The 24243-nt window shown below is 50.3% G+C and overlaps 11 protein-coding genes and 1 non-coding gene across 12 annotated transcripts; 6 read left to right on the plus strand and 6 right to left on the minus strand.

Annotated features, from left to right (window-relative positions):
- Positions 1–48: 48 nt before the first annotated feature.
- Pmar_PMAR018478 (dual specificity protein phosphatase, putative) lies at positions 49–3482 on the minus strand (the record flags this gene model as incomplete). Its single annotated transcript, XM_002777995.1, has 15 exons — positions 49–272; positions 324–420; positions 467–627; positions 671–749; positions 797–866; positions 912–1029; positions 1105–1207; positions 1260–1375; positions 1437–1566; positions 1628–1719; positions 1768–1900; positions 2069–2221; positions 2269–2376; positions 2446–2625; positions 2869–3482. The coding sequence occupies 15 exons, from the start codon at positions 3480–3482 to the stop codon at positions 132–134; spliced, it is 2295 nt and encodes a 764-aa protein (XP_002778041.1). The 3' UTR covers positions 49–131.
- Positions 1958–2029, plus strand: Pmar_PMAR018477. The gene has a single exon. It is a non-coding gene; the product is annotated as a tRNA-Gln (tRNA).
- Positions 3483–3759: 277 nt separating the features above from the next.
- Positions 3760–5932, minus strand: Pmar_PMAR018479 (hypothetical protein; the record flags this gene model as incomplete). Its single annotated transcript, XM_002777996.1, has 13 exons — positions 3760–3895; positions 3940–4083; positions 4128–4367; positions 4398–4514; positions 4561–4667; positions 4714–4790; positions 4831–4912; positions 4959–5075; positions 5119–5197; positions 5239–5347; positions 5395–5473; positions 5663–5822; positions 5871–5932. 13 exons carry the CDS (start codon positions 5930–5932, stop codon positions 3760–3762), a joined length of 1509 nt encoding a protein of 502 aa, XP_002778042.1.
- A 387-nt stretch (positions 5933–6319) lies between these two features.
- Pmar_PMAR018480 (conserved hypothetical protein) lies at positions 6320–7139 on the minus strand (the record flags this gene model as incomplete). The annotated part of the gene is made up of 6 exons (XM_002777997.1): positions 6320–6483; positions 6525–6618; positions 6660–6787; positions 6831–6897; positions 6937–7036; positions 7081–7139. The coding sequence occupies 6 exons, from the start codon at positions 7137–7139 to the stop codon at positions 6320–6322; spliced, it is 612 nt and encodes a 203-aa protein (XP_002778043.1).
- Positions 7140–7642: 503 nt separating this feature from the next.
- Pmar_PMAR018481 (ADP-ribosylation factor GTPase-activating protein, putative) lies at positions 7643–9629 on the minus strand. The gene is made up of 10 exons (XM_002777998.1): positions 9466–9629; positions 9271–9401; positions 9092–9227; positions 8828–9043; positions 8680–8777; positions 8516–8632; positions 8347–8469; positions 8174–8296; positions 7904–8126; positions 7643–7849 (listed from the first exon to the last, which is right to left on the minus strand). The coding sequence occupies exons 1-10, from the start codon at positions 9602–9604 to the stop codon at positions 7803–7805; spliced, it is 1353 nt and encodes a 450-aa protein (XP_002778044.1). The 5' UTR covers positions 9605–9629; the 3' UTR covers positions 7643–7802.
- A 707-nt stretch (positions 9630–10336) lies between these two features.
- On the plus strand, positions 10337–11344 carry Pmar_PMAR018482 (conserved hypothetical protein; the record flags this gene model as incomplete). Its single annotated transcript, XM_002777999.1, has 6 exons — positions 10337–10497; positions 10542–10669; positions 10712–10795; positions 10877–11016; positions 11060–11119; positions 11168–11344. The coding sequence occupies 6 exons, from the start codon at positions 10337–10339 to the stop codon at positions 11282–11284; spliced, it is 690 nt and encodes a 229-aa protein (XP_002778045.1). The 3' UTR covers positions 11285–11344.
- A 572-nt stretch (positions 11345–11916) lies between these two features.
- Pmar_PMAR018483 (hypothetical protein) lies at positions 11917–12129 on the minus strand (the record flags this gene model as incomplete). Its single annotated transcript, XM_002778000.1, has 1 exon — positions 11917–12129. One exon carries the CDS (start codon positions 12127–12129, stop codon positions 11917–11919), a length of 213 nt encoding a protein of 70 aa, XP_002778046.1.
- Positions 12130–12235: 106 nt separating this feature from the next.
- Positions 12236–12573, minus strand: Pmar_PMAR018484 (hypothetical protein; the record flags this gene model as incomplete). Its single annotated transcript, XM_002778001.1, has 2 exons — positions 12236–12400; positions 12445–12573. The coding sequence occupies 2 exons, from the start codon at positions 12571–12573 to the stop codon at positions 12236–12238; spliced, it is 294 nt and encodes a 97-aa protein (XP_002778047.1).
- Positions 12574–13260: 687 nt separating this feature from the next.
- Positions 13261–15321, plus strand: Pmar_PMAR018485 (hypothetical protein; the record flags this gene model as incomplete). The annotated part of the gene is made up of 6 exons (XM_002778002.1): positions 13261–13324; positions 13917–13958; positions 14344–14403; positions 14814–14919; positions 14969–15044; positions 15229–15321. 6 exons carry the CDS (start codon positions 13261–13263, stop codon positions 15319–15321), a joined length of 441 nt encoding a protein of 146 aa, XP_002778048.1.
- Positions 15322–16098: 777 nt separating this feature from the next.
- Pmar_PMAR018486 (leucine rich repeat protein 1, putative) lies at positions 16099–17035 on the plus strand (the record flags this gene model as incomplete). Its single annotated transcript, XM_002778003.1, has 2 exons — positions 16099–16854; positions 16949–17035. The coding sequence occupies 2 exons, from the start codon at positions 16099–16101 to the stop codon at positions 17033–17035; spliced, it is 843 nt and encodes a 280-aa protein (XP_002778049.1).
- Positions 17036–20597: 3562 nt separating this feature from the next.
- Pmar_PMAR018487 (hypothetical protein) lies at positions 20598–21943 on the plus strand (the record flags this gene model as incomplete). Its single annotated transcript, XM_002778004.1, has 4 exons — positions 20598–21226; positions 21271–21541; positions 21584–21688; positions 21737–21943. 4 exons carry the CDS (start codon positions 20598–20600, stop codon positions 21941–21943), a joined length of 1212 nt encoding a protein of 403 aa, XP_002778050.1.
- Positions 21944–22932: 989 nt separating this feature from the next.
- Pmar_PMAR018488 (hypothetical protein) lies at positions 22933–23887 on the plus strand (the record flags this gene model as incomplete). The annotated part of the gene is made up of 4 exons (XM_002778005.1): positions 22933–23250; positions 23399–23467; positions 23520–23652; positions 23856–23887. 4 exons carry the CDS (start codon positions 22933–22935, stop codon positions 23885–23887), a joined length of 552 nt encoding a protein of 183 aa, XP_002778051.1.
- Positions 23888–24243: the final 356 nt, after the last annotated feature.

Genomic DNA, 24243 nt, shown 5'->3' on the forward strand with positions numbered 1-24243 from the left:
CCATCATAAACTCAACAGTATTGTATTGGATATGAGTGCATGGTAATATCCGGGTTACCGCAGCAACAGTAGTAGGTGTCATTCAAATGAGACATCATCAGTCGCTGGCAATACCAGTGTCATGAATGATACTAATCATCATCAAAGTACTCCTCGAACTCATCCATCTCTTCGCCTTGATATACTACTTCAACTTCAACTGACGATTCATCCATATCATTATGCCGCTCGCAGAGGATCTTGCGTATACTCTCGATTCGTTGGTCCGGTGGCTGCAGAGGAGTATGAGAGTCGCTAATGCGTAATCATAGTTCATCACCGACCTGAGCACTGCCCTCGCCCACCCAAATGACCAGCAGCTTCCGACGTGGCACGAATATAATGAAGACTTCACCCTCCTCAAGCTCATCTGGCTCGAATCTACATCAGGAGATCCACTGATGCAGCCAAGGTAAACACGAATTACTGTGTTAGCCGACTGGAGTACTCTACGTCGGGATAGCAGTAAACCTCTGTCTTTCCGTCAGCGTCCCCGCCCGCTACATCATATTCCCGAGCCTCATGATCTTTGGCAAGAGTTGGTTTCCCCGCGCCAAGGGAGAGGATCTCGCGGCCTACTGGCGGTACCTATCGACCACCCTTCCACAGCTTATTATCTTCATCTACTTACATAATCTGCCACATGTGTCATACTCTGCTTCTCAGTGCCATCCAAAGGTCTTCTTTCGCTCTCGGTTATAGCATTGTATCTGCTCTCCGAGCAGTACCATGGATGAAATCGCTGGCATCACCATACTCTTCATCCCACGCTGAATTCGTAATCGTTTGTATGAGAGACTCCAGAGAGAGTTCAGTGATTGCGGAGCCTATGAGCGGCACATCAACCTCTCTCTGACCCGCGGTATGCTTACTCGGGGAAATCATCTTCCCAAGAGCTGCCCTCGATTCATTATCAACTTCACCATCAATAAATATTTCAAAGACTTCCAATGGACCATCTTCATCGCAGCCAAACTCGACAATTCGAACCTGAATGATTCGCCGTATAGCCGATTTGAAGCTCAGTCATGGTAGTAGACTCCTCGAGGAGAGAAACTTCAGTACTCGGCGCAAATGCTCGGCGATTGCCGTATCGATTATCTCGGCTCTCGTTGCTTCTGACCGCAAAATGACGAGCGACCTGTCGTGTTGCAGAATATAGGCGAATCTGTAAACAGTTCTCAGTATACTGCATGCAAGCCATAGTGAGCGCTACCCACCGAGAATCAATTTTCAACGGTATCGTGGGGGCTTCGGCACCCAAAGCCGATCCTGCTGAGACTGGCAACGCGATCATGAGTGCCGCAGCTGTAGGAAGGGTACGCAGAGAGTGTACCTACGGCACTTCAAACAGTAGTAGAGACCTCCCTCGAAGTACAAGCAGAAGCGAAACTCACCGTGACCCTCGAGATGGTGGGATAAGCCGTGGTCGCCTCCATCAAGGTTTGAGGCCCTCTCGCGCTCTCGAGCTTCTTGCCGAAGACTATCAGAATACAAGTGAATCCCGTGTTCGGGCTACAGATAGGCCTGAGGGAACCACTCAGAGGAGCAGTCTATGATACCATCCGAGTCCCATTGAATAGCGCACCGAATAGCTTTGACCCAGTTAAAGGCCTGGTTGTACGTCCAAGCTCTGAGCCACATCAGATATGCGATGACAACTGTAGAGCTCCTGCTAACCTGAAAAATCCGTAGAGTAATGATCATCCCCTTCAAACACCATCCTACTCCCTCAAAGCAATGGACTAGAACTTTGCCTTTTGCTTCCGTGATCGCGGAATGAATCCACAGCATTGTGCAATAGAGCACTGCAGGGAGCATAGGCTCGTCTCTCGCATCCTTCAGGAATAAGGTCAAATACCTGGACACAGGCAGTGGACATCCGATCCCCAGGAGCTCCGAGAGACTCCAAACATCTGGTTCTATGGTGTAACGGTTAGCACTCCAGACTCTGAATCTGGCGATCTGGGTTCAAATCCCGGTAGAACCTTTTCTACGGTTCCGGATAGATTTGTCCCAAATAGCATACTTGATGTTCCTGTTTGCAAATGAGTTACTGCACACATCAGCCGCCGTGTTAACAATGTGGGTGATCCCCTTCTCCTCCAGTATCTCCAAGTTTGATGCAACCTTCGCTCCCCCGAGGTAGAGAGCCCCAGGTAAAATCTCGCTACATTGCGACCTTAGAAGCACACACTGGCAACTGCTAAGACCGCTCTTGTCGGATACCTGTACTGATGCAAACGGAGCTCGTTCTGAACCTCAGCAGGAAGATGTGAATTATCGGCATTTGGACTCAGGTCAAATGACTGAATCAACTCCAGATCAGTCTTCGGCCTAAAATGGCGGAACCAGACCTCTCAAGCATCCACAAAGTCACCACAGGCGTGATTTCGCTACACTCACCGGGGTATATTCAGCGGTTGTGCCACAGCATTCTGTTGCCTTCTCCCAGAAGAGGCCTCGGAGGATCTCGCTGACTTCGGTGGATTCTCCAAGAGATCGGCCTCGGTAGGGCTAATCATACGTCTCCTCCCACTCGGCCCCGCTCTAGCGCTCTGAGTCTCACGACGAGAAGAAGAGCCTCTGCCGGAACGTGACTGGTCCGCAGTAGCACTTATCGTTCCCAATCTTAGGCTTGGTACCATTGGTGGTTTACCATGGACAACACTTGTCGGCAGTGAAAATACTTCATGTGCCTCTGATGGCTGGGACTGTTGCTTGAATTGCCGCTGATGAGCCCTTGTTGTTTCCTCTCCTCCGAGCGTGCGTTCCAGCAAACGAAGAAGCTGGCATTCCTCTCCAGAGGTACTATGAGTATAATCCGACTCATCCCCTCCATCTGGCTGAGCGTCAACCCCAATAACTTTTCTCAACGCCGATGAGCCGCACCAACTCCCTCTCTCTGACACTCCTGAGCATCGCAGAGCCTTACCCAAATCATATCCCCGAGCCAAAGCCGTAACCTTGACGGTCAAGTCAGCATCCTTGCCGCTCCAAACGTATACAACGTAGGCGTCTCTCACACTCCCTTCCACAGAGCCACCACGTTCAATGCTCTCCTCAATGTTGGGATCTGACGCACCAACCCAAGAGGCCAACCCTCGAGGAGTGCACATCTCTATCGCCTTCAGCGCCCACCTAGCGAAATTGCTAGCTCGAATGCGAGATTGAGATGACGACTGAGCTGTGGCCGGGAACGTGTACAATACGACATAACAAGCCTTAGGGTCCCAAGTCCAAGTGAACTGCGCAGTAGCCGTCCTCTGAGCCTCGGAACGCGAACCGTGGAGTTTCAAAGGAATGTCCTTGACAAGAGTCTGACCGCCTTTGTCTCCCGATGTGAACATCCACGCAGTCAGATGGCAGAATCCACCCTGTAGAGAGCGACGGCTCGAGGCACTCAGATACACAGAGAGCTCAACAGGGTCCTCATCCACCATGAGGGAGGACGATGGAGTTAATGCTGATGTTGGCCCGTCTGCCTCTAGCAAACGGCTTGGCATTAGAACGATACCGTTACTGTGAGACATCCACATCCCCGCATAGCACGTAGCCTCTAATCATATTAACGACTTAACAAACACAACCTCATTTGTGTACCATCATCAGCAGCTCAGCATGGAAACATGCCGGCATCAGCATCAGCCGTAAATATTCTCAAACGGAGACTTGATGTATCTATCATCGAGTCGTCTCCCATCGAAGTAGTTATACTACTCACACAGCATTCAGCTTCTCTCGAAACTGATCTATCGCCATTGATGCCGCATTCTCCGGCTCGAAGTTTCTAATGAACTCAACAAGACGATCCTCACGGACGGCGTCCGCCTGAGCAGCTCCTTCTCGATAATACCTATATTCAATAGGACCGGACCCTGGAAAAGTGACTATCACTACGGCATGAGGATCTTCCGCCAAATGAGTGTAGACAGTTCCTCTAAAGAGACGGCCTTCGGAACTCCCTTGGCCAGCAGATGACCGATACACATTGCCGCGAGATCATGAAGGTGTGGTATCAGGAGGGAGGCGAATAGAGGACCACTGCAAGGACATCGATGGCCAAGTCATGGCTGGGACTCGTCCACCTCAGACTTCGGAAAAGCTTGATCCAGGTATGAGCAGCAGCGGAATCAACAGCTTCCTCACCCACTGACAAGAAACTGTCCAGAACCTGAGACTCCGATGGGCGGAAACCAATGCCGATAGAACCACCTCCAACAGAGGTAAAGACAACGAGTCTATAGGCGTACCGCCCTCTCTGCGTGATACCATAGCTGAGAGCGCCAAGGCAGTGACTTGTGGACAACTCGGCCAGTTCACGCCGCCTGATAAAGTGATTGCTCCTTGACGACTACTGCGGGAACTCACGAGGAGTCTCCTCTATTTGCCTTTTCCACCAACAACGGAGACAAGGAGATGCGTCTACAGGCAGAGTAGTAGTATGACCATCAAAAGAGGGAGAAAGAACAGACCTGACGAGCAACACTATGAAGGTGCTCGAAGCCGCATCCACTTTACCTCCGTGTTTCGTCTGGCGAATCAATCACGGCCTCAAGGAAGGGCTCCATTAGAAGCTCCTCGAATGCCTCGAGGGTTCTCGACTTGGCCAAGGCGACGAGGGCTATCTGGCAGTACATATTAAGAGAGCTGCCGCCTACCACAGTGCCCCACCTGGCGAACCTCAACCGATGCCGTACCACTGAGCAACTTCACAAGGAGCTCCAGTGCTTCCCGAGTCTGTATGTCATCTACAAAACAGCGCTGGTTCGATCACTTCAGTACGTTCACCTTCAGCATCTGCAGACACCCCTTCAGAAGATCCCCTCACTGCCACATCAAGGAAGGTCAGTAACAACGCCAGTACCACGGCCTAACCCTCCACTCTTCCTTCCCACACCATCTCGACCCCTGTCTACCTGCTGTTCCCATCCCAGGCGAGTACCAGATTCTACCTCTTCCACCGTAGCCGCTATGACGGTCTTTACAGTAGCCTCACGGATCACCTCAGTTAACACACAACTACTCGCTGCGAGCTGAGACAGACCGGATTGACGGAAGCTGGAGTTATCCACCAACCTCAAGGAGTATCCCAAGGCCTCTAGTTCTCGCCTGGTAGGAACTACTATCAACACCTTGGAGCGCGTAGTAGATATACCTAACGAGAAAGCTACAGCCAATGGGCCGCTGCTTCCCTACACATCAGCAAGGGCCCTGCCTGCCGGATCTTCATAGTCAGCAACTAGCCGCAGAGTGATGATGAAGTTCATACAGCGCACAAGGGGTGGCAAGACCTCCCCCATGCGCCCTGTAATGAGTATTCACCACGAGGCTGACCATCTGTCGCTGTACTACCACCGTAACAGTACACGATCTCCTCACGCAATGCATGCAGCATCTCTAATACGTCCCCTGCCGTTGCTCCTACGAAGCCCTGAATACACCAGATCAACCAAGGGTCTATATGAAGGGGAATGGAGGCTCTCCATCACTCACCTTGAATAGAAAGAACAGCAGGTGTTGACTGTGACCGTCAATTGAACCGCATATGATTGGGGTCAACAGCGGTAGTAGTACCTTGTAAACCCCTACTATGAATCCTCAACCTCTCAGATGTGCTCACATCCTTCGCAGCACTAGCAGTGAGCTGAGGATCTACTGCACGCATAGCAGTGCCTATCGCATGCATGAGCTCAGCAAGCCGTGGCAGAACCGGGGAGTCCTCAGGGACCGTCTTAAAGCCCTTCTCGAAGATCTTCCACAAGCGCCATACCTCCACCGGACTACAAAGACCACAGCTACCACTGCTCTACTATGATAGAGAACGTTACTTATCGACCAGCATAGGAGCTAGCCTAGCAGCTTGGTCCTTGATAGCAGCCAATGCGGACATCACTACTTCCTCCGGTACAGTGCTATCAGATTCAAGAAGGGTCCTCTAAGCGGGTTCGTCGAGAGCTGATGACAAGTAGAGTATACCATGACATCCTTCTGAGGGCCCAATGACTGCAATGGGACGGATCCGCCTTGCGGGTGCTCTTCCACAGCAGCTGTCACTATAGACTTAATCACCTCCAACACCGATACCGCTCCACCTGATATGACCATTGGAGCTACTCACTGTGCCCAGACTACCCTGTGACGGTCCTTCAGCAGAGCCTATAGCTTCAAGGCCAATGTGGCGTCGCTGCAGCCCGGAGCCCTACTATAGGTGTAACCATAGACCATGCCGTTCCCCCCCCTTCTACTCACAGTAAATTCATCACTCGGCTCGCACGGATCAAGCATCGCAGCCAAGAGCTTTTCTCGAGCCTCTCTCGCCTGCCAGAGGGGTGAACGAGACAGACACCACTTGGCATGCTTCAACGCCCACCGCTGTTGGCTCATCTCCACCTTGCTCACCAGGCTCAAGCTCTTCTTCGTTTTGGCCCACATCAGGACGCCCTACAGGAAAGCCATGATGAACTCAGTGATGCCCTTCCTACCTTGTGGATAAAGGCGATACTGTGAGTCATTGCTGCCCGTCCTGGCCTTCTCATTGAGCTGCTCTTGGTTGTGTGCATCCAGAGCTATCAGTGCCTACATAGACCATCCAGAACTCCATCTATAAGCTCCTTCACTTTCAAAACCCTCGCGTTGTCATCAACAGTTCTATCGATCTCCGGGTCTTTCAGTACTACTGACGCCGTGTTCTTCGCGTAATTCGGAGCATCACTATCCACACCGCCGTGGACGACAGAGGAAGTGCCTACTATCAACTCGCACATTCCGACACAGTTGACACGCCTCACTCTCATCTCTACTGCCAATCTTGCCTGCACTACCACCCAAACGCCTCTTCGTGAGAATATAGTACGCCTGCACACGTCTCAGCTATATCAACCACCGCGTCCTCACCTTGGTGACAATGTTGATACCAGCACCAGGACAGTTGTGAATAACTGGCTCGAAGTCTTCAACAGTGATATCCACATTGTACTTCTTGAAAAACTTGAACCTTTAGACCGAACCAGACACACTTGCCGCTCCTGTTGATGTTACAGAGTCTCCCAGTTATTCTGCTTGGTGGCCAGCGACAGACCAGGGTCGAAACTATGCATCGTCACTTCGCCAGGAAAATATCGTGCGAAAATCTCAGCTATTAGGAAGCCGTTGGCGAAATCACTAAACCCGATTAGCGTCTCAAACTTCGCCACTGTTTCCACCCACCGATGAGGGTTCTTGAGGGCGTAAGTCAGGTCAAGGCTCTGCAGCCATTTCTGTATCTACACAGCTTACTACCGCGCCCGACGCGACACTGCATTCACCTCTCTCGGCAGGAATTTCTCCCTTTTCAAACCAGAGACCAGTCCTGTGTAAGCCACAGAGGATGAGACTGGAGCTCTCGAGTCCCTCCCAGGTGATTCCCGTTGCGGAGACTCAGCCGAAGAGGCCACTGATGGTTCCCCAGATAGCACGGTCATTGAGCGAACACTAACATCCCCCCACAGTGACAACTGAACCTCAACACCCGCAGGTTAATAGTAAAAGGTGTACTAACAGTTGAAAATCGGACCTAGCGGAGCGATGCATACCTACTATAGCAGGCTACGGCTTACAGAATGGTAAGAACTGAGGATACTACTGCTACCCATTCCCCTTTCCGACCATCTATATGGTACATTTTGATGAAAAACAACGACTGTAATAGCGGTGCAGAGGAGGGGAGCAGGTGACAGGCTTGGTGTCGGTCACGATTCCAGTAGAGATAGTAAGTGAACAAATCACCAGTTGTCCTCATTCCAGAAAGCCTCGGGGTCACTCAAAGTGCCTAAGCGACCAGCAACCCGGACTACTCACGAAAAAGGTAACTAATACCACTCACCAGTCTTCTTCTGGGGCTGCAAGCCGCCCACCTGTGGAGCCTTCTGATGCCCAGCAGAGCTCGGTTGGGAATGCTGCGGGGACGGTTTAGAGACGGTCGAGGACGACAAGTCGATCAACGGCGAGTCACTCGCGCGTGGTGGAGAAGAATTGGACCGACCATGGGCGTCATGACTCCCTGCCTGGTGAGGAGGTGAGGACACCATCGAGTCCGAACCGAATCCCTGATGATTCCAATAGTACCAAACCACCTACAATTGGTTACTCCTACTTCCATCTTCCCAGTGGACAAGGTGTTAAGATAGGTAGCTGCTGCCTCCCCCCTAGCAGATCCCCGTGTAGTGCTCGGCGGCGCCGATGATACTGGAGGCCTCACAGAACCCGAACCAAAACCCTGTAGCGCACAGTCGCCACAAGAGATCCCTTCATTCGCGCTACTCCTACCTCCATTGTTCCCGACGACAAGGTGCCGAGATACTCAGCTGCCTGCTCACCCCTGGCTGAGCTACCTGTACCACCGAGCTGCTGCGAGAACCAGTCCGACGTTGACGCTAGTTTCGAACGAACCTAACAAATCATCATCCGCCTTATCGTTGAAGACTTCCCGTATAACCTTATCCTTGAAGGCCTCGTCGGTGACAGTACTATACGCTTCAGAGCTCTTCTGAGCTGCCCACTGAGCATAACTCTGAGCAGTCGCATTCCAACCGTCATGTTGTATTTGCTGACTCTGAACAACAATCAGGTATTACCTACCACAACAATCTCAAATCTTACCGCAGAACGCATCCACGACGCGGCACCAGAGATCATGTTCCCCAAAGGATCGTTATCCTCCTGACCCTCTTGGTGCCAGTAGTCTCCCTGGCTCGGTCCTATTACAGTCAACCGGACTCCCTAGACCACGACAGAGCATGCACCTCACCTCCTCCTTGCTGGAACCCTGCCGAGCTGTATCGATCAGAGCTTCCCTGATTCCTCATACCAGACATCTCACTTCCAAAGCCCGTCATGGTATTCCGGCCAGGCTGTCGCTGCGTATTGAACCCGTTGCTATACCCATTGGACGAGTCAAAACCTGACCCTGGTGGAGGAGACGCGCTTCGTTGACTACCACTAGTCGACGAAGCAGGAGGAGGATCTAACACATATCACTTCATGTACGACCATGCGACTCTAACACCATTACATGCCGGCATCTTCCCGTCAGCTACCGAGGGCCTCTCAGGCGGCGCGGTACCGTCAGCCAAAGCTTGAATGTAGTTCCTATAGTACTCCGCCGCCTTAGTATTATACTTTTCCGAGATCGACATCTTGTCGATTCCCTAACACACATGATGAGTCGGGTCATGGTTTCACTTATGTTACCATCTCTCGACAGAATTTGTTAAACTTGCTGTTGCCACCGAGCTCCATTTTCTTCAACTGTTTGGGGTTCCAGCTATCCATCGTGGTCGAGCGCACAAAACTAAGGTGTACCCCCAGAGATCGGTGCTTCCCTGAATACCACAAATCGCTCACATCTTCTCGTACCGTCATAACATTGTATCGCTTCGGTATTACCAGAACAGACTAGACAGAAGTAGATCCCATAAGGGACGCTTGCCCACTGTGGGTTGGCAGCACCGCAGTCACAACAGACAGCATTCTCGGGGTCCTCTTTTCGACGTGCCACGAAAAAACTCTTCGTTGCCGGGTCCATATTGGAGACAGTAAAATCGGACACTATGAATGGAGTTACAAGTAACTCCATAACGAGTGTGATCGCCCTTCGCACACTACGACGTAGTTCTTGTAATCGTTCCTAGTCCTATAGTTCCTATAACTGAAAACGTAGCTCTGAAAGGTGCCGGCCGCACTTGAAAGTTGTTCTCCTTGGCAATGATGTAACAGATAGTGTATGATAACTCGAGAGCTCTACTGACTAAACAATCTAGCGACACTTACGAACGTCAAGACACGCAATGTGGAGAATCATCATCCGAGGGAACGATTATGCTTGGGGGAACTTCGTTACAATCGGAATAGATCGCGCACATATATAATCGTTAGGTTGCGGTCTTCGACGATGCTCGTTGGGAATAGACGATGAGAGTGTTCTCTACATCCTGCTTCTCATAATGGCCGTCACCTCCATCACTATTATCATCGGGTAATGCTTTCCTAATTTCTCTCATCTTATCACCTTCCATATAAAGTAAGGTCTTTTCTTTCAACCCTCTACCCTAGGCCTTCGCCTCCCTCAGAAGAGGAGCTGCCTTCTCATTGAGAACTCATTCACTCCCCCTTCGTATAGAATTTGAATCTTGTCGAACTTCGGAATCGATCCGGGGTTCCACGGAATCGTTCAAAACTCAAGTATGCATGGGTCCATTTCGACGCTGATCTCTGTGTTCATGAATAGCAGCATATTTTCCGTAACATTCCCCTAAGTATGCTGGCTAGTTTGGCCCGTAGTACTCTCACTCGAGTGCCGACATTCAACCGCTCAGCAGTCCGCCTCTTCGCTGCTGCTGCTGCGGGTAAGTCTGGCAAGGCAGCGGCCACCGGAGGCGCGTCCGTTCCAAAGCTGGAAGACACCACCTTGGAAGGGAGGTAGTGGGCGAGCGGTATAACCTCTTTGATTAGCTTCATTGTAGGTACGCCGCTTCTCTCTTTGCCGTGGCTAACCCTAAGGGTAAACTCGACGTTGTCTATCACGACTTAATGATGCTGCGTGAGATGCTTCAAACTGAGAGGGTTTTCGCTATGTTCTGTACTGTCCCTGGTAATACCACTAATTTCCCGTGCATCTATAACCGACTCATAGGTCTGCAAAGGAACGTACGTGTGGCCTGTGTTGAGGACATCTGCAAGAAGTGCCAAACTGATGACATCACCACCAACTTCCTCAGTAATACACCAGCTCGGTAGCCTGCCTCCCCCCAGTGGCATAGGAAGGTTTTTGTATTCACCTCGTTGCTGATCACTTCAGGGATCCTCTGCGAGAACGACCGTTTGGATCACCTGTCGAAGTTTATCGATAAGTTCGACGAGGTGGTCCGTTTCGAGCAAGGCCTCACCCTCTGTCGCGTGGTCACTGCTACAGAGCTTGACAACAGTGACAAGAAAAGAGTAATATAAATATGTATCCTCGTTCGTGTATGATCCTTCCCAGGTTGAAGTGGCACTGGGTAAACGCCTTGGACCAGAGCATAAGTTGAAATTGGAATACGAGGTACTACGATCTACTTTGGTCACTACCGCTATAATGCTGATGGTGTAGGTATCTCCTGGCATGCTTGGAGGTTTGATCGTTAAAGTGAGGGATCGCGTCTACGACTATTCCGTTTCCTCGAGGCTTGATCAGCTGCAGACAACTCTGTTGAAGCCCATCGAGTGAGCGTTGGTGATGGAGTTGTCAGTAGTACGTTTTTCAAGCGTGATGGAGAGTTTCTCTTTGAGATTGCACTTCGGTTGTGTTCACTTCGGTTCAGCATCTCATCACGATGGCACCCTCACATAGTCACCAATTGCATCTGTACCCTCGTTATGGAGAGAAATCCAAGACAGCATCATCAGTGCTTCGACCATTGAATAGATAGATTATGCCCTCTTTTGTGCTCGGTGTATTCATCATACCTCATCCCGGGATGAACTCGATACTGTCTCGGTTCTTACCCCACACGCCTATGCTAACTGCAGCTTGTAACGTCATCAAATGTCTACAGTTCATATCGAATCATGACGGTGGTCCTCTCATTGCTATTATCTGCAAGTATGCAGTGGTCATTTCGCATTCCTTCGTGAGTAAAATATTCCGCCACGTTCTGGCTGGATGGTGACAGGCACGAACATCCCAGCAGTATTATTTCAAGCTCTTCCTTTTACCTCATCAGTCATTATCCTTACTAATGCATGAACTCCCTCACCACGACTAACCGCACTTAGCACACAATTATTGACAACCCGATCACGGTCAGACTAGTAGAGAAAAATATCGTAAATGATACACAGCTATCTGAGCAATAGAGCCTAGAGGCCGAGCAGTTCCTTGTTGATATCATCATCTTCATCCTCGTCCACACTAGGAATGGCAGCTGGACGCTTCTTCGACTGTTGTTGCTGCTGATCAGCCGACTGCCCTGGGGTCTGGAGTGAAGCCATGTGTTGGTAGTACTTCAGCCAGCAAGATCGACGATAAGCCTCGAAAGCATCTGACCGCATGGATGAGCCACGAGTATCCATCATCAGGAAACAATATTTCAGAAGATATAACTAGATGTAAACCGATGTTCACTCGCAATGGAATCAACAGGACTAACGTACAGTCTGCGTGAACGTACAACCACGATCATTCAGTTTTAGTTCGTATGAACGATAGCCTAGCAATACCATGACTACCCTTATCTTCGGGATCGGGCGCAGGACCATACCCAGAGTCAGGGGATGAACACCGTTCGATACTCCTCTCGGCAGCAGGAGGAGGAGGAGCAAGCGCAGACATCCTTTGGAGAGCCTGATAAGGATGGTAGATACGATCCATGATGAAGATGGCTATACTTGTCGTTTCCGACGCTGCAGCTCGGTCTCTTCTGGTAGCTGCTCTCTATGAGGATGACTGAAGCCTGGTGGTGGTGTAGGGAAGGGAGGAGGCTCCGGGAAACCATCGGATACTGGAGGGGACGCCATGTGATCTGAAAGAAGGATGGTATTGACCAATGCATCAGGGAACCTGTTACATGGCATGGGAGTATGCTGAGGAGGATATCCCTGAGGGCCACCCCACGTTGGAGGGTGTTGGGGAGGATATCCAGGCATGGCCTCCTGCGGCCACCAGTCATCGCCAGGGCTAAGGAAAAGACGTAACCAGTATGCTTCGGGATATTCCTATCTACCCGAGTGGAGGTGGTCCGGATGGGTAGACAGGTAGCCTCTGTTTGTCCTCCACCATAACGCTGAGGTCCGCGGCAACTCGGTCGATGGTCTCCTTTCGCCGTGCCAACCCAGTGTCGATCTGCAGAGTATAGTAATATAAAACAACGTCATGTGCTGTCGGGGTGCCCGAAGATTCCATGTTGAACACCTCGACATGGTTCGTTCGTGAGAACGCCATGAACGGTGTACACAAAACCAATATGCAAGCTTCAGTCTGCTCCCAACGAGCTCTAGTATGTGCGAGAGTTCATAGTCAAACGCTGGTATCAGTTTAGTTGGATTTGGGCATTGGATCGCTTGTGAGATTAGTACCACGTCAGGCGATGACTATAAGTAAGTCACGAAGTGTTTTTTCACAGCTACTCATCCTTACATTACTGAGACCATGACCAAGCCTGTATCACCTCATCTAGCATCCTCTTCCAAGCTGGATCACTGACGATGAGTGCTGGTGGAGCGCCGGAGGACACCAGCCGTCGGACGTCTGCCAAACTGGTGGATGACGGTGACGTCATACCGAGAAGGTCAACTGCAAAAGATTCCTAGCACTACATACAGTCGAGGCAGGTTACGGCGAGAATAACTCAACTCAACTGTAGAACAGTGAGGAGTAACGGAGGAAGAACGATGAAGCATGAGAGAATATCTCCGGGTTAGGAAATTATTACTCACTTGACAAATTTCGCGCAGAGCAAATCGTCCATCCATCGTCCATCGTCACCAAAGTCGCTCATCACCCCACCATTTCTCTCACCAACTAGATAAATGTTTTTGATGTTCTCTACTTCATCGACAGCGTAATAATCTCGGCTACGGGAATTAGTCCAACCTCATTCGTATCCTCTGCTCTTCCACATTGGATACGCCTCAGTCTCGGGCGAGTATGGACATGGGTTTGGCTCGAATAGTGGTAGCTGCTTAGCTGCCGCCGGGCTCTGTATTAGGAATCAATCTTGTCCAGCTTGCGTGAGTCAATCTGATTGAAAGTGATACTGAGAATGAAAGCGACTCTCAGAAACTCACGAATCGACGCGCTGTTAGAGGGAATCTAGTCGATCTGAGGGAGATCATCGCTAGAGGTGACCCCAAAACTACAGGTTTCCGTGGAGGAGCGACCAGCACCGTAGCGGCTATGGACGGTAATACGAGGAGTAGGGGGTTGCACAGTCCTTGGTCGTATCTTGTGAATCCGATAATTCGGAACAACGTTATGGTGGTATGGACGGATACATCTTGCAGTGCGCCATGAGATGAAGTCGACAATAAGGCCTGGAATGAGACTACAGCATTTCCAGGTCAAATTAATTTTTTACCGACAAATTTAATTTTTTACCCATTTGGTTAATGTTTTACCTTTTTAATTAACGTTTTACCCATGGCTTTAATGAAATACCAAGAAAATTAATATTATACCCGGTTTATTTGAAAGTTTAGGAGTTTGATTTAATCAAGGCGCGCCCAATGATAATGTGGCCATCTATAAGCTATCGATGGCCTCATTGATGGGTGACCGTGAATTCTCAGCTCGATGCTCGGCGGTGTTCGACTATGATAAGTTGAATGAGCTTATGCGGTCGATTTGCTGTAATTGGGGGATGCCTCGACTGAGGGATACATATCGCAGTTCGAGCTTAGCGTCATGTGTGGCGAAATAGGGAGGGTGGGAGTTACCAACGGAGTGGTATACGGGTGTTTCTCCTCCACTCCCACGATTAAGTTGGTGACGTAAATTGTGATGATGGGCGAGGAAAAAGCATGGGGTTGTGTAGATGATGAATGAGAAGGATCCCAGGGTTAAAGAGTTGGGCAAGAAAGCGAGAGGTCGACAATTGTATGTCTATGGAGGTCATGTGGTGTATGAATGGGAGCAGACGCAAGATGAGGTGATCAGGGGGGAAGGACAGTCATCCATGAACTCGCCTGTGCTAATCTCTGTGGACTATCGGGCAGAGGGCAAATTCCTCAGCCGTTCTGATCTCGAACCGTTATTTAAGGTACACGTGTATGTAAGGTTACCTCAGAGTTTTGTATTTCACTGGAGCCTAGACCCGTGAAGCTAAGTTTGAGAGCAGCGGATCAGTTTTATTTCAACCATGTACCGTAACCAGGCCAACCCCAGTCTCTATACATCACATGGTTGTTTGGTCAGGGCAGGTCTAGTGGATAAGGATCATTCAATGCTGTTTATAGAGGATAGGGAAGTATTACATATAATCCTGGCCAGGGTGACCACTGGATTTTCTCTCGGAATCACGAATTGATTCCTTCATCCATTAGAGATTGTTCAAGTGGTGTAGGCCCGCACGCAGTGCTTCGAGGGGCAGGCCCAGCAAAGCTCATGCTTGAGAGGTTCCAAGTGTCACGTACTTGGCAGCGGTCGCCTGAGGATTACTTGTCTCGTGGTGTCAGGAGGAGCATCCGGGGTTCGATTTCTCAGGAGCGGAGTTTAACGGCAACGTACCCAATGCCAGAGAATTCATGGGCGGGGTACAGTATAAATGACAGGGATTTTGTGATAGGAGTTATGTGGTTTCCAGCACGATCATTGTTGCATTCTAGCAGGGTTTGTCTTCACATACCTGTGGGTAGTAATCTTTGAGGTACTCCCTTATCGTGAGCTGAGCTGATTTTTCATTCATGGCCACTCATAGCTCGATCCTCAGTGGCTTGAAGGCTTCGCTCGACGAGCAGCCGTCCGAGGGGAGCCGTGCAGGGACAGAGGAGGTCTGGTTTGATTTGAGAAGGAGTGATGATACTGGCGTGGTATGGCGGGCATCTAGTAATAGTAGTCGAGCCCCAGGCAGCCCTAGCTTTCGCAGCACATCTCTGATCGAACTCGGTGAAACTTCTGATCCTGAGGTGGCTGTAGGCGGCGCTAGAGGGATCCTCAGAGCCTCGAGACCCGAGCCGGGCAAGATCAATCTCGCTTCGATGTCGATCACGAGTGTTGGGGACGATAGTTCCTCGCCGGGAGAGTGCCTGGGCGATGGTAGTTTGAGTGGATCTCGGATGTCTACTAGGGATGGCAGTCATGTGTCGCGGCGAGGTGGGGTAGTGTCCGTTGATGCTGTCCTCAAGGGCTTCCCATCATGCTCCGCCTCTTCTTCCTCTCAATCAGCCTCGAGGAGGTCTACTGCCAGGGGTGGTCCGAATGCCCTGATGGAAGAGCGCTGGATCCCCAGCGCATTACGCCCTCGGAGGGAGTCTATAGATATCGCGTGGGCCGCGACCAGACTGGACAGAAAGAGTCCAGTATTAAAACTAAACTTGTGCTATCAAATGCTGAGCAGCACTGATGGTATAGAGATGGTGAAGGGAAGGGAAAAGGTGGTGGAAGTGGACCTGTCCAGTAACAATATTGAGTCCTTTGGTCTCGCCAACGGGTTGCAGTGGCGTAGTCTTCTCGTACTCAACTTGGCATCGTGTATGTTATCGAAGCTCTATAGGATTGAGTGGCCACCACAGTTGAGGCATTTCATCGTCTCCAACAACCGTCTGAAGCGGTTCGATTGTGCTCTACCGAAGACGCTTGAGAGTTTAGAGTGTCAGCATAATCGATTGGAGACCTTGGAGGAAGCCGAAGGGTTGAAGAGACTAAGTCGGTTGAATGCTTCCCACAATGCCCTCACGTGGGGGACGGTACGTGATGCTTTGCGGTCACTGTCGGGCTTGGTCGTATTGGACTTGGGATACAACCCCATCGATAAAATAGAGGTAGGCGTCTTCGTGCGAATCCGCGGACTGCAGGAGCTCACTTTGGATGGCTGCCGCTTGAAGAGCCTCGGGTTCGTTCCAGAAGGAAACGTTCTGTCGGTCCTCTCTGTGGCTTGTAATCGTCTAAAGGGTATCCAAGGCCTCCCAGTATGTGAGCGCCTCACTGAGCTGTACTTGTCCAGCAATCGCCTGTCGACTTTGAGGGGGTTGGCGAGAGCGTGCCCGAACGTAGAAGTGCTGCAACTGATGAACAACAAACTGGAGGAAGGCAGGTCGGTAGCTGAGGAGCTGACCGCTCTGAAGGACCTCGCTGAACTTACGGTAGGTATAGACCGCGATACTTATATAGTAGGGGGTGCCATCGGCCGGGATCAGGTTGCTGGCAATCCATGCTCACTCTTGCACTCCTGTTCAGCACAAGGCTTGCACCGCTGCTGTCAGCGTCTGTCAGTCTTGGATGGGGTCATCTTGGGAAGGAAGGATACCAATGAAAGAGAGGTAGCTGGGATAGTAGCTACAAGGGCGACGGCTACCAACAACCGAAATCGTCCGTCTCCCTCGAAATTATTGACAAGTTCAGTACCTTATAGTTCCTCAAGTCGATTCTATCAGCTGAATGTGAAAGTCAATATCGCCTTAGTCCGCGAGAGTCCTACACGGGCCTCGAAGGCAAAGAGAAGTCTCAGATAAGATTGGAAGACAGTCTGGAGGGGCCGGAACGCTCCATTGCAGCGAAGGCGACATCACAGTTACTGGAAAAACTGCAGCCCAGGGGGTTTTGGGACGAAACTAAAGTATGCTCGACCTAGCTCAATGTGCCTCACCTTGTCACCCCATATCGTGATCATTTCGGTCTATCCATGTGTTGATGGTCTTAGTTGAGTACGGAGTGGACCTCCCCGATGGAGCATATGATTGGGGATCTCAGTGCGGCAACGGACCGTCTCACTACTGCAGCCAGAAAGGACCTCAGAAAGTCGGTCCTCTATATCCTGCCACGGTGTGTGTCTTTGAACTTAGGATGACAAAGTGGTTGGCTAAGGCGGAGGAAGTGTTGGAAAAGGAGGCTTATTTGAGAGGCCTCGAGGAGGGCGACGATGACGATCTGTCGGTGGGTCTGACATAACCTGTGTGGACTATGAGACTTCTCAGTATGCAAGCATTCTCCTGGAGAAGCCCGAGCTCAGTGAAAGAACGGTATAGTGTCTCTCTTAATGTTGGACTTTGCATTCTACTGATACCACACCTTCAATACATCACCGCATGTCCACCCGCCGTGCCTGCTTCTCAACGACATCTCACTTGAGTTCTCATGGCTGCTATTCTTTCGTCTTCTCTCTCAGTTCTGTATTGTTTTTCCTTCCGATGGGCTTCCCACATTGAGGAAGGTCGCTCACCACGGCGTATGCCGCTACCAGTAGTCGGCTTCCTAGCCCTCGTATTGTGCCACTCCTGCTTCTGGATTTTTCCCCGCCGCTAACTTTCGATGGCTCAATTCTTTTACGCTCCCTTCTGTGCTGTGGGCCTCTGCGTAACTGTTGTTCGTCACGGACAGAGGGGCGATAGGTCGTAGAGGAGAACCCAGATAGGGATCGTCGAAGTGGTCGATGGCTCAGGACCAGTGACTATTTCCTATGTTCTGTCAAACCTGGTGTTAGTTTAGCCTTCGTGATTGCCTTGGTGTCCTTCTTCTCGAACATATCGGTCGAGTATCCCTTCCAAGGCCGCGACAAGGAGATCATCTTTTCTTTGCGTAACTCAGTCGCTGTTGTAGCAGCAACTTTGTTGACTGGGGAGGTGCCGATCGTTTGAGGCAGGTTTGAGTGAGCTCAACTGCAAGTATCACGATGACAACTGTATGTGATCCGTAGTTGGCGTCGCGACGACTGCGATACTCAACTATTGCAATAAGATGTCGAATGCGTATTTGTATGCCGGCACGCTCATCTGCACATAGCCCGCTATGTGCAGCGAGCTCGTATGCAGATAGCTAGCTTGGGGAGCAAAATAAGCGAGTTGAAGGTGAACAGGAGGAAAAGTGAAGAGACTCTTGACGAAAATCGGAGAGACCAAGGACGTTCAAGGGTCTTCGCAAACTCGCTGGCTCGAAGCGAACCGATGAAGGGCTCTTCCTTGTGAATTTAGTTTGATGACGCATGTACCATAACTTGGCGGTGATACCCCAATATTGGTTTCCTCAATGGTAAGAAATACTGACAACATGGCTTAGTTGTACAACTTGGTTGTTATATTGTTGTTCATTGAATGTGTTCCGTTCAATCACTGAACTTCAGTGCTACGAGGCTCCACTAGTCAGCACTTGTCGAGGTTGACTTTGATCGACTTATAGTGCTTGCTCATAGTATGGAGAATTCATGGCCAGAGGATTCATCGTCTTCTGAAATACCAGTCTTCGAGGGGAACTCAGGCAACCTTAGCTATTGATGAACCAACCTGATAAGGAATAAGTAAAATATAATCTTATAACACTTTTTATATCACCCCGGGACTACCGCAGCTTTTGCTATTTTTCAGCTGAAACTCGGGCAGGTGATCGGACTTCACCCCTCTGTGCGCCAGAGAGAGTACCTTCAGATCACTCGACAATGGGATGCGGGCTACAGACTTTGCTCTCTCGCTGTCCGCCCTCTTCCTGAGTGATGCGTTGGTGCGCTCTACTGACAATTTGTCAGTCTGAATTATCATAGTCAAACTTGGTTCTATTACTTCCATTCTCGCATGATCACTTGTCAAACTTGCACAGGAAAAGGTGTAGAGGTGTTCGGGGGTGCCTCACCATGGGTCACAACCCTTCGCGGAGTGATTGGTAGAGAGATTTTCATCCAAGACGTATGCGGGAACTGTAACACAATCCAAGCCGTGCTAATACAGTCGCTGTATTAACACGGCTTCCCGCTCGATGAAATATGACGGTATCAATTGTACACGACTTGCATTGTGATTTGTGTACGAACGTGATTACCACACTGTAATTATCACAGACGCTACCGAGAAGTGGCTTGTATATTAGCACCTGCCTGTTTTGGAACCGAGGGTCCCGGGGTGCACTAGGTGAACAGCAAAGAGCCTATCCTCATCCATTTTCTCTACCATGAGATAAAACACTATAAAATTCCGTTATTCCGGACCTTCCAGAAGCACATCTTCGTCGATTAAATGTCGACTTCCCGCGGCAGAGGGCTCTGAGAGTGTAGCGTGTGACTTGTCTGTTTTCGGATTGTCGATCTCATTGCTTTTTATACGCATTACTAGAGATCGCTTGCATCCGCCTGGATGGTTGTTAAGGTTCATCGATGTTTGGTGTTGCGCCAAGTCATCAATCTCGATTTCGTAAGAGCCTGTTTGTCTCTCAAAGTTGTTGAACATTTGTTGATTCAATGTCTGTCGTCGCATCCGTCGGCATCAGTGAGCGCTTTGAATGGTGGATAGTATGCCATTGTGCTCTCTTCTTGATGTTCTATTGGTTCTTATCACCACTACAGCACATTCAGGATAATTCCCACGATTCTCACTACTTCTGGGGTCTGCATATCCTCACATATTTCCTCTTGGTGAATGTATTTAGGCACACGCCTCCAGCTCCACGAGGACTGGTAGTGCCTTTCCAGACCATTCAGGTCGCTAACTTTTTCATCCCCGCTTTGATCGTCGGACTCCCTGGCTTCTGTTTCGTCGAGGGGATGTTTCGAACCAGAGGCCTTTCGATCATCAGAACGTACCGCGAATTTATAAACAACTACCTGCTCATGACCTCGGCTGTGAGCTTGCAATACGGTTTTTGCACTCAGCAACGCGGCGACTTGCCCTCGAATATCTCCTCCTACTGTGAACTCCTTGATCATCCAGTTACATTCCAGTGTCCAGTCATTCTCACGGTCGGGGCGATCTTCGCGTGCTCGTGGTCACTCCAGAGGCTATTCGGAAGACGCCATGGCTTCTTCTCGTGTGGCCCGCCGATTGATACCAATATAATTGAAGCTGAGAGGCTTCGAGGACCCCATCCTCGTGATAGGAAGCCTATGGTGCCATGGTATAGTCTGAGCATGACCACACATCTTTTCGACATCATACTCATGATGAAGGTCTTCCTCGGCAAGTTCGATGCTCGCGTCCTCCATTCTGTCCAGGCTAAGGAAATCACCTTCTCAGACTTGTCCAGTCGAGAAGACGTGTGGCTCGATTTTCTGGCAGACGGTGGTGACGGGTTCGACTCCACCTATACGATCTCCCGGCTTCTGGCACAGCCACACCTCTCCGTCGGGGTTCCGAATGACCGCGCTCTCCTCTCGCAAGCTCGAGACGCTCTAGTATCTGCAGACGGAGTTGCTCGCCCGAGAATCGCGACCGAAGTAGATGAACTGGTGCCCTTGTCGAGGAAGACGATTCGGTCCTTACCAACCTTCAACAGCGTTAGAGATGACTCCCCTGTGTCGGTTAAGGGGAGGGGTGATGGACGATTCACTTTGGCACACCGCAATACGCTGATGTTGCCTCGTGCAGACGTCGTATTCCATGGTGGTGACGTGGCCTATCCTTCTCCTTCCAATGAGGAGTATGTCAGTCGGTTCATCAGACCTCTTGAGTGGGCCTTACCTCGAATCAATTCTGAGGATAATGTCAAGGACTCGGTTGAGCAGCCCCAGATGTTCATTATACCAGGGAACCATGACTGGTTAGCTCAACCGGCTGGACTGAGGTTTATCTGACATTTCTCAGGCACGATGGCTTAGAGACGTTTCTGCACTGGATAGTGTATAACCAGAAAGTAGCTGGTTGGAAGCTTCCCCAGAAGCATTCGTATTTCGCTGTGAAACTATCCTATGGTTGGTGGGTGTGGGGTCTGGACCTGGGTCTTTCATATGACCTCGATCGTCCTCAATATGAATATTTCTGTGCCTTGCTGGAGACTGGCAAAGTAGAGGCAGACGATCGTGTTGTAGTGCTCACGCACAGACCGAATTGGGTTTTTGACCCAGCCGTCGCCGAGGTGAGCATCTTCCCGTTAGTCTGCGAACTGAGATCTCTTCAGAGAACGGGATATACTCTCAATGTTCTATTGGAGAAGATCGGGGAGCCAAGGCTCGCTATGAGGTTGGCCGGTGATCTCCATCACTACACACGATACATGCCTGGCGTAGGACCTGTCGGCAACAGCCGGTGAGTTATGGGCGAATCGTTTCAGGACGGCTCGTCCGGCCCTCCTCTGGTGACCTCTGGAGGAGCAGGAGCTTTCTTGCATCCGACCCATTATCCACCGAAGGACTTTCTCAACGCGGCCAATATGGCGTCGAGATTGGGGGAACAGAGTCGTGATGGGAATGCACACGCAGCTGCAGGAGTTGGTCTCGACTTGCCTCAATACATCAGCAAAGCTTCAGGCACTGGGTAGGCTTGGCCTTGAATTGTATGACAAGCATGTGCCGCCATTGTGGATTGAACCCGCAACCATCGGGTATGTCGTTGTAGTAGGAATTCGACTGCAGGTATGTGAGAGTCTGCTCGTACCCCGACGAGAATTTGAGTCGTACGCTGACTTGGTCGAACCCCACACACTTCCGCAATCGAAATTGGGGTGCTGACGTCGTACTTGGGATATCATACATACTCATGGTGGGGCCTTGACGATCAACGGCTCACTTTGCTTTGGCAATTCGATAAGATCTCGATGCAGGTTATTTCCGCTGTCCCATTATGCGGGTCAGCGCGGGTCCTGGCTCAGGCCGATCTCTGGATGGGTCTGAGGGAATTCTTTTTTCTGATGATAGACACGTTCTATATCATTTATACTACATCGTAGGTCTCCAGAACTCGTGGAAGATGTCACCACACCACAGTTACCTTTCTTTGTTCACACACTGTTGTTTCCTGGGCTGTGTGATAGCATTGGCTGAGACCCATATGGGTGTCTCCTGGAAGTAGGCTCACCATCTAAAGACTGTATCACATCGTCGCCGATCAGGCTAGGGGTAGGAGCCGTGCACTATGCCTGTCATGCTATTGCAGCAGTGGCTTGTATATGCACCGCTGAGTGCGCCACTGTCTACATGGCTCAATTCGATACATCGACCAACGCTGAACCTCCAGCAATAGTACGCTTCTTGGATAGTATCGTGCTCGAAACTGCTGGGGGAAGTTACGAGGTCTACTTGGTCTGAGGTCGGTCCGAAAGAATATCTTCCCACAGATACCATCCTTCCTGTTGCCTTCGTCTCTGTGCACGCTGGCTCTCTCTCTCAGCGATCTTCCCAGGATAATAGTCACTAACAGAGACGCTGCTTGTGCGACCATGGCGACGGATCAGGTCAGTGATAATCTTTACACTCGCAGAGCTCCTGCGCACTTCCTGCTATGATTACGGAATTTCATAGATTTTTTCCAATGGTGTTTCAGGATTTGACGAGGCTCGACTATATTGCCCTCATTGGTCCCTTGGTTCCGTATCTGTGGATTATCATTACTCCCATCGCATCGTTCATCCTTGGTTGCTACCTCTTGGTGTCACTTAACGTCTTGGGCCAACATTGGACCGAGGCGTTCAGCTCCCTCAAGATCCGAGACTACAAGAACTTTGTACGGATGCATATCTCACCCATCACGGGAGACCTGCAGTGCTTTGTAATCGGAGTCGATCACGTCCCCACTCACTGGGAAATGGACCCTTATTGGGATAGGACTTTAATGCCGAAAAGCGCACGGGTATGAAAAAAGGTGACACAATCGACACATTTCGGGACTTCCATTGCGTAACAGTATCGAAGGCCTGTCCTCCTCTTTCTATGCTCGAGAGTGACCGGGGCATTCCTTGTCATAACGTCTCTATTTCAAGCTCTCTATCCGTGTGAAGGTACCTTCCTGGAAGTGGGTTACTCCTAGCAAGTACCGACCCAGAGTCAAGAAAAATCCAAATGGGAAGGTGAGGGAATACCAGTCGCCGCTGACGCTATGTTTTTGTTGACACTGGACAGGCTTTGAAGGGAGGAAGTCAGGCAAAGGTTGTCGACTTCTTTATGGTGAAAGCTTCGAAGAAGCGTCGACCTGACATTGGTGAAGCGGTACCGTTGGGTGATGACTATTACACAGAGGAGAAGTCGGAAGGAAGTACGCGCTTGGCTTTCTTTTCTATGCTACATGGCACTCCTGTGAAGGTTTCCCTGCGGAAACTTCTGAACCCAACCCTGTCACGGGACTCATCAGACGGGTCTCATCTTTCCTGTGGCGGGCTGCGTCTAACGAGTCGCTTGGCGATGATTTCAACATGTGAATCTTGATATAATTTTTGTGACTCTGCTGGTCACTTTTAGCTTTCATGCAGACAATAGACATTGTTGCGTAGAGGCTGTTAGCTGATATACGGTCAGTGGAATGTATGATTGTGGAACGATGAGGTGTTTCTCTTGTCAGTTGATTGTTAGATCTAGAGCGGATGACGCTATTTATGAAGCTTTTCTCAAGCTCACAGGAACCTCTGAGTCTACGGATCGAATGGTGGGTGTTCCTCCACTTGGTTATGTTCATGGCCTTCTATTGGTTCCTATCGCCTCTACAACACGTTCAAGATGCCGACCGTAATTCACACTATTTTTGGTTTGTGAACCTCTCGACATACTTCCTCCTCATCATGGTCTTCCGTCATACCCAGAGGGCGCCTGCCGAAGCTGCTGTACCCTTCCGTTTCAGCACAGTAATCTC

This window comes from Perkinsus marinus (assembly GCF_000006405.1).
Source record: "Perkinsus marinus ATCC 50983 genomic scaffold scf_1104296950436, whole genome shotgun sequence".
In the NCBI taxonomy this organism is placed as follows: domain Eukaryota; phylum Perkinsozoa; order Perkinsida; family Perkinsidae; genus Perkinsus; species Perkinsus marinus.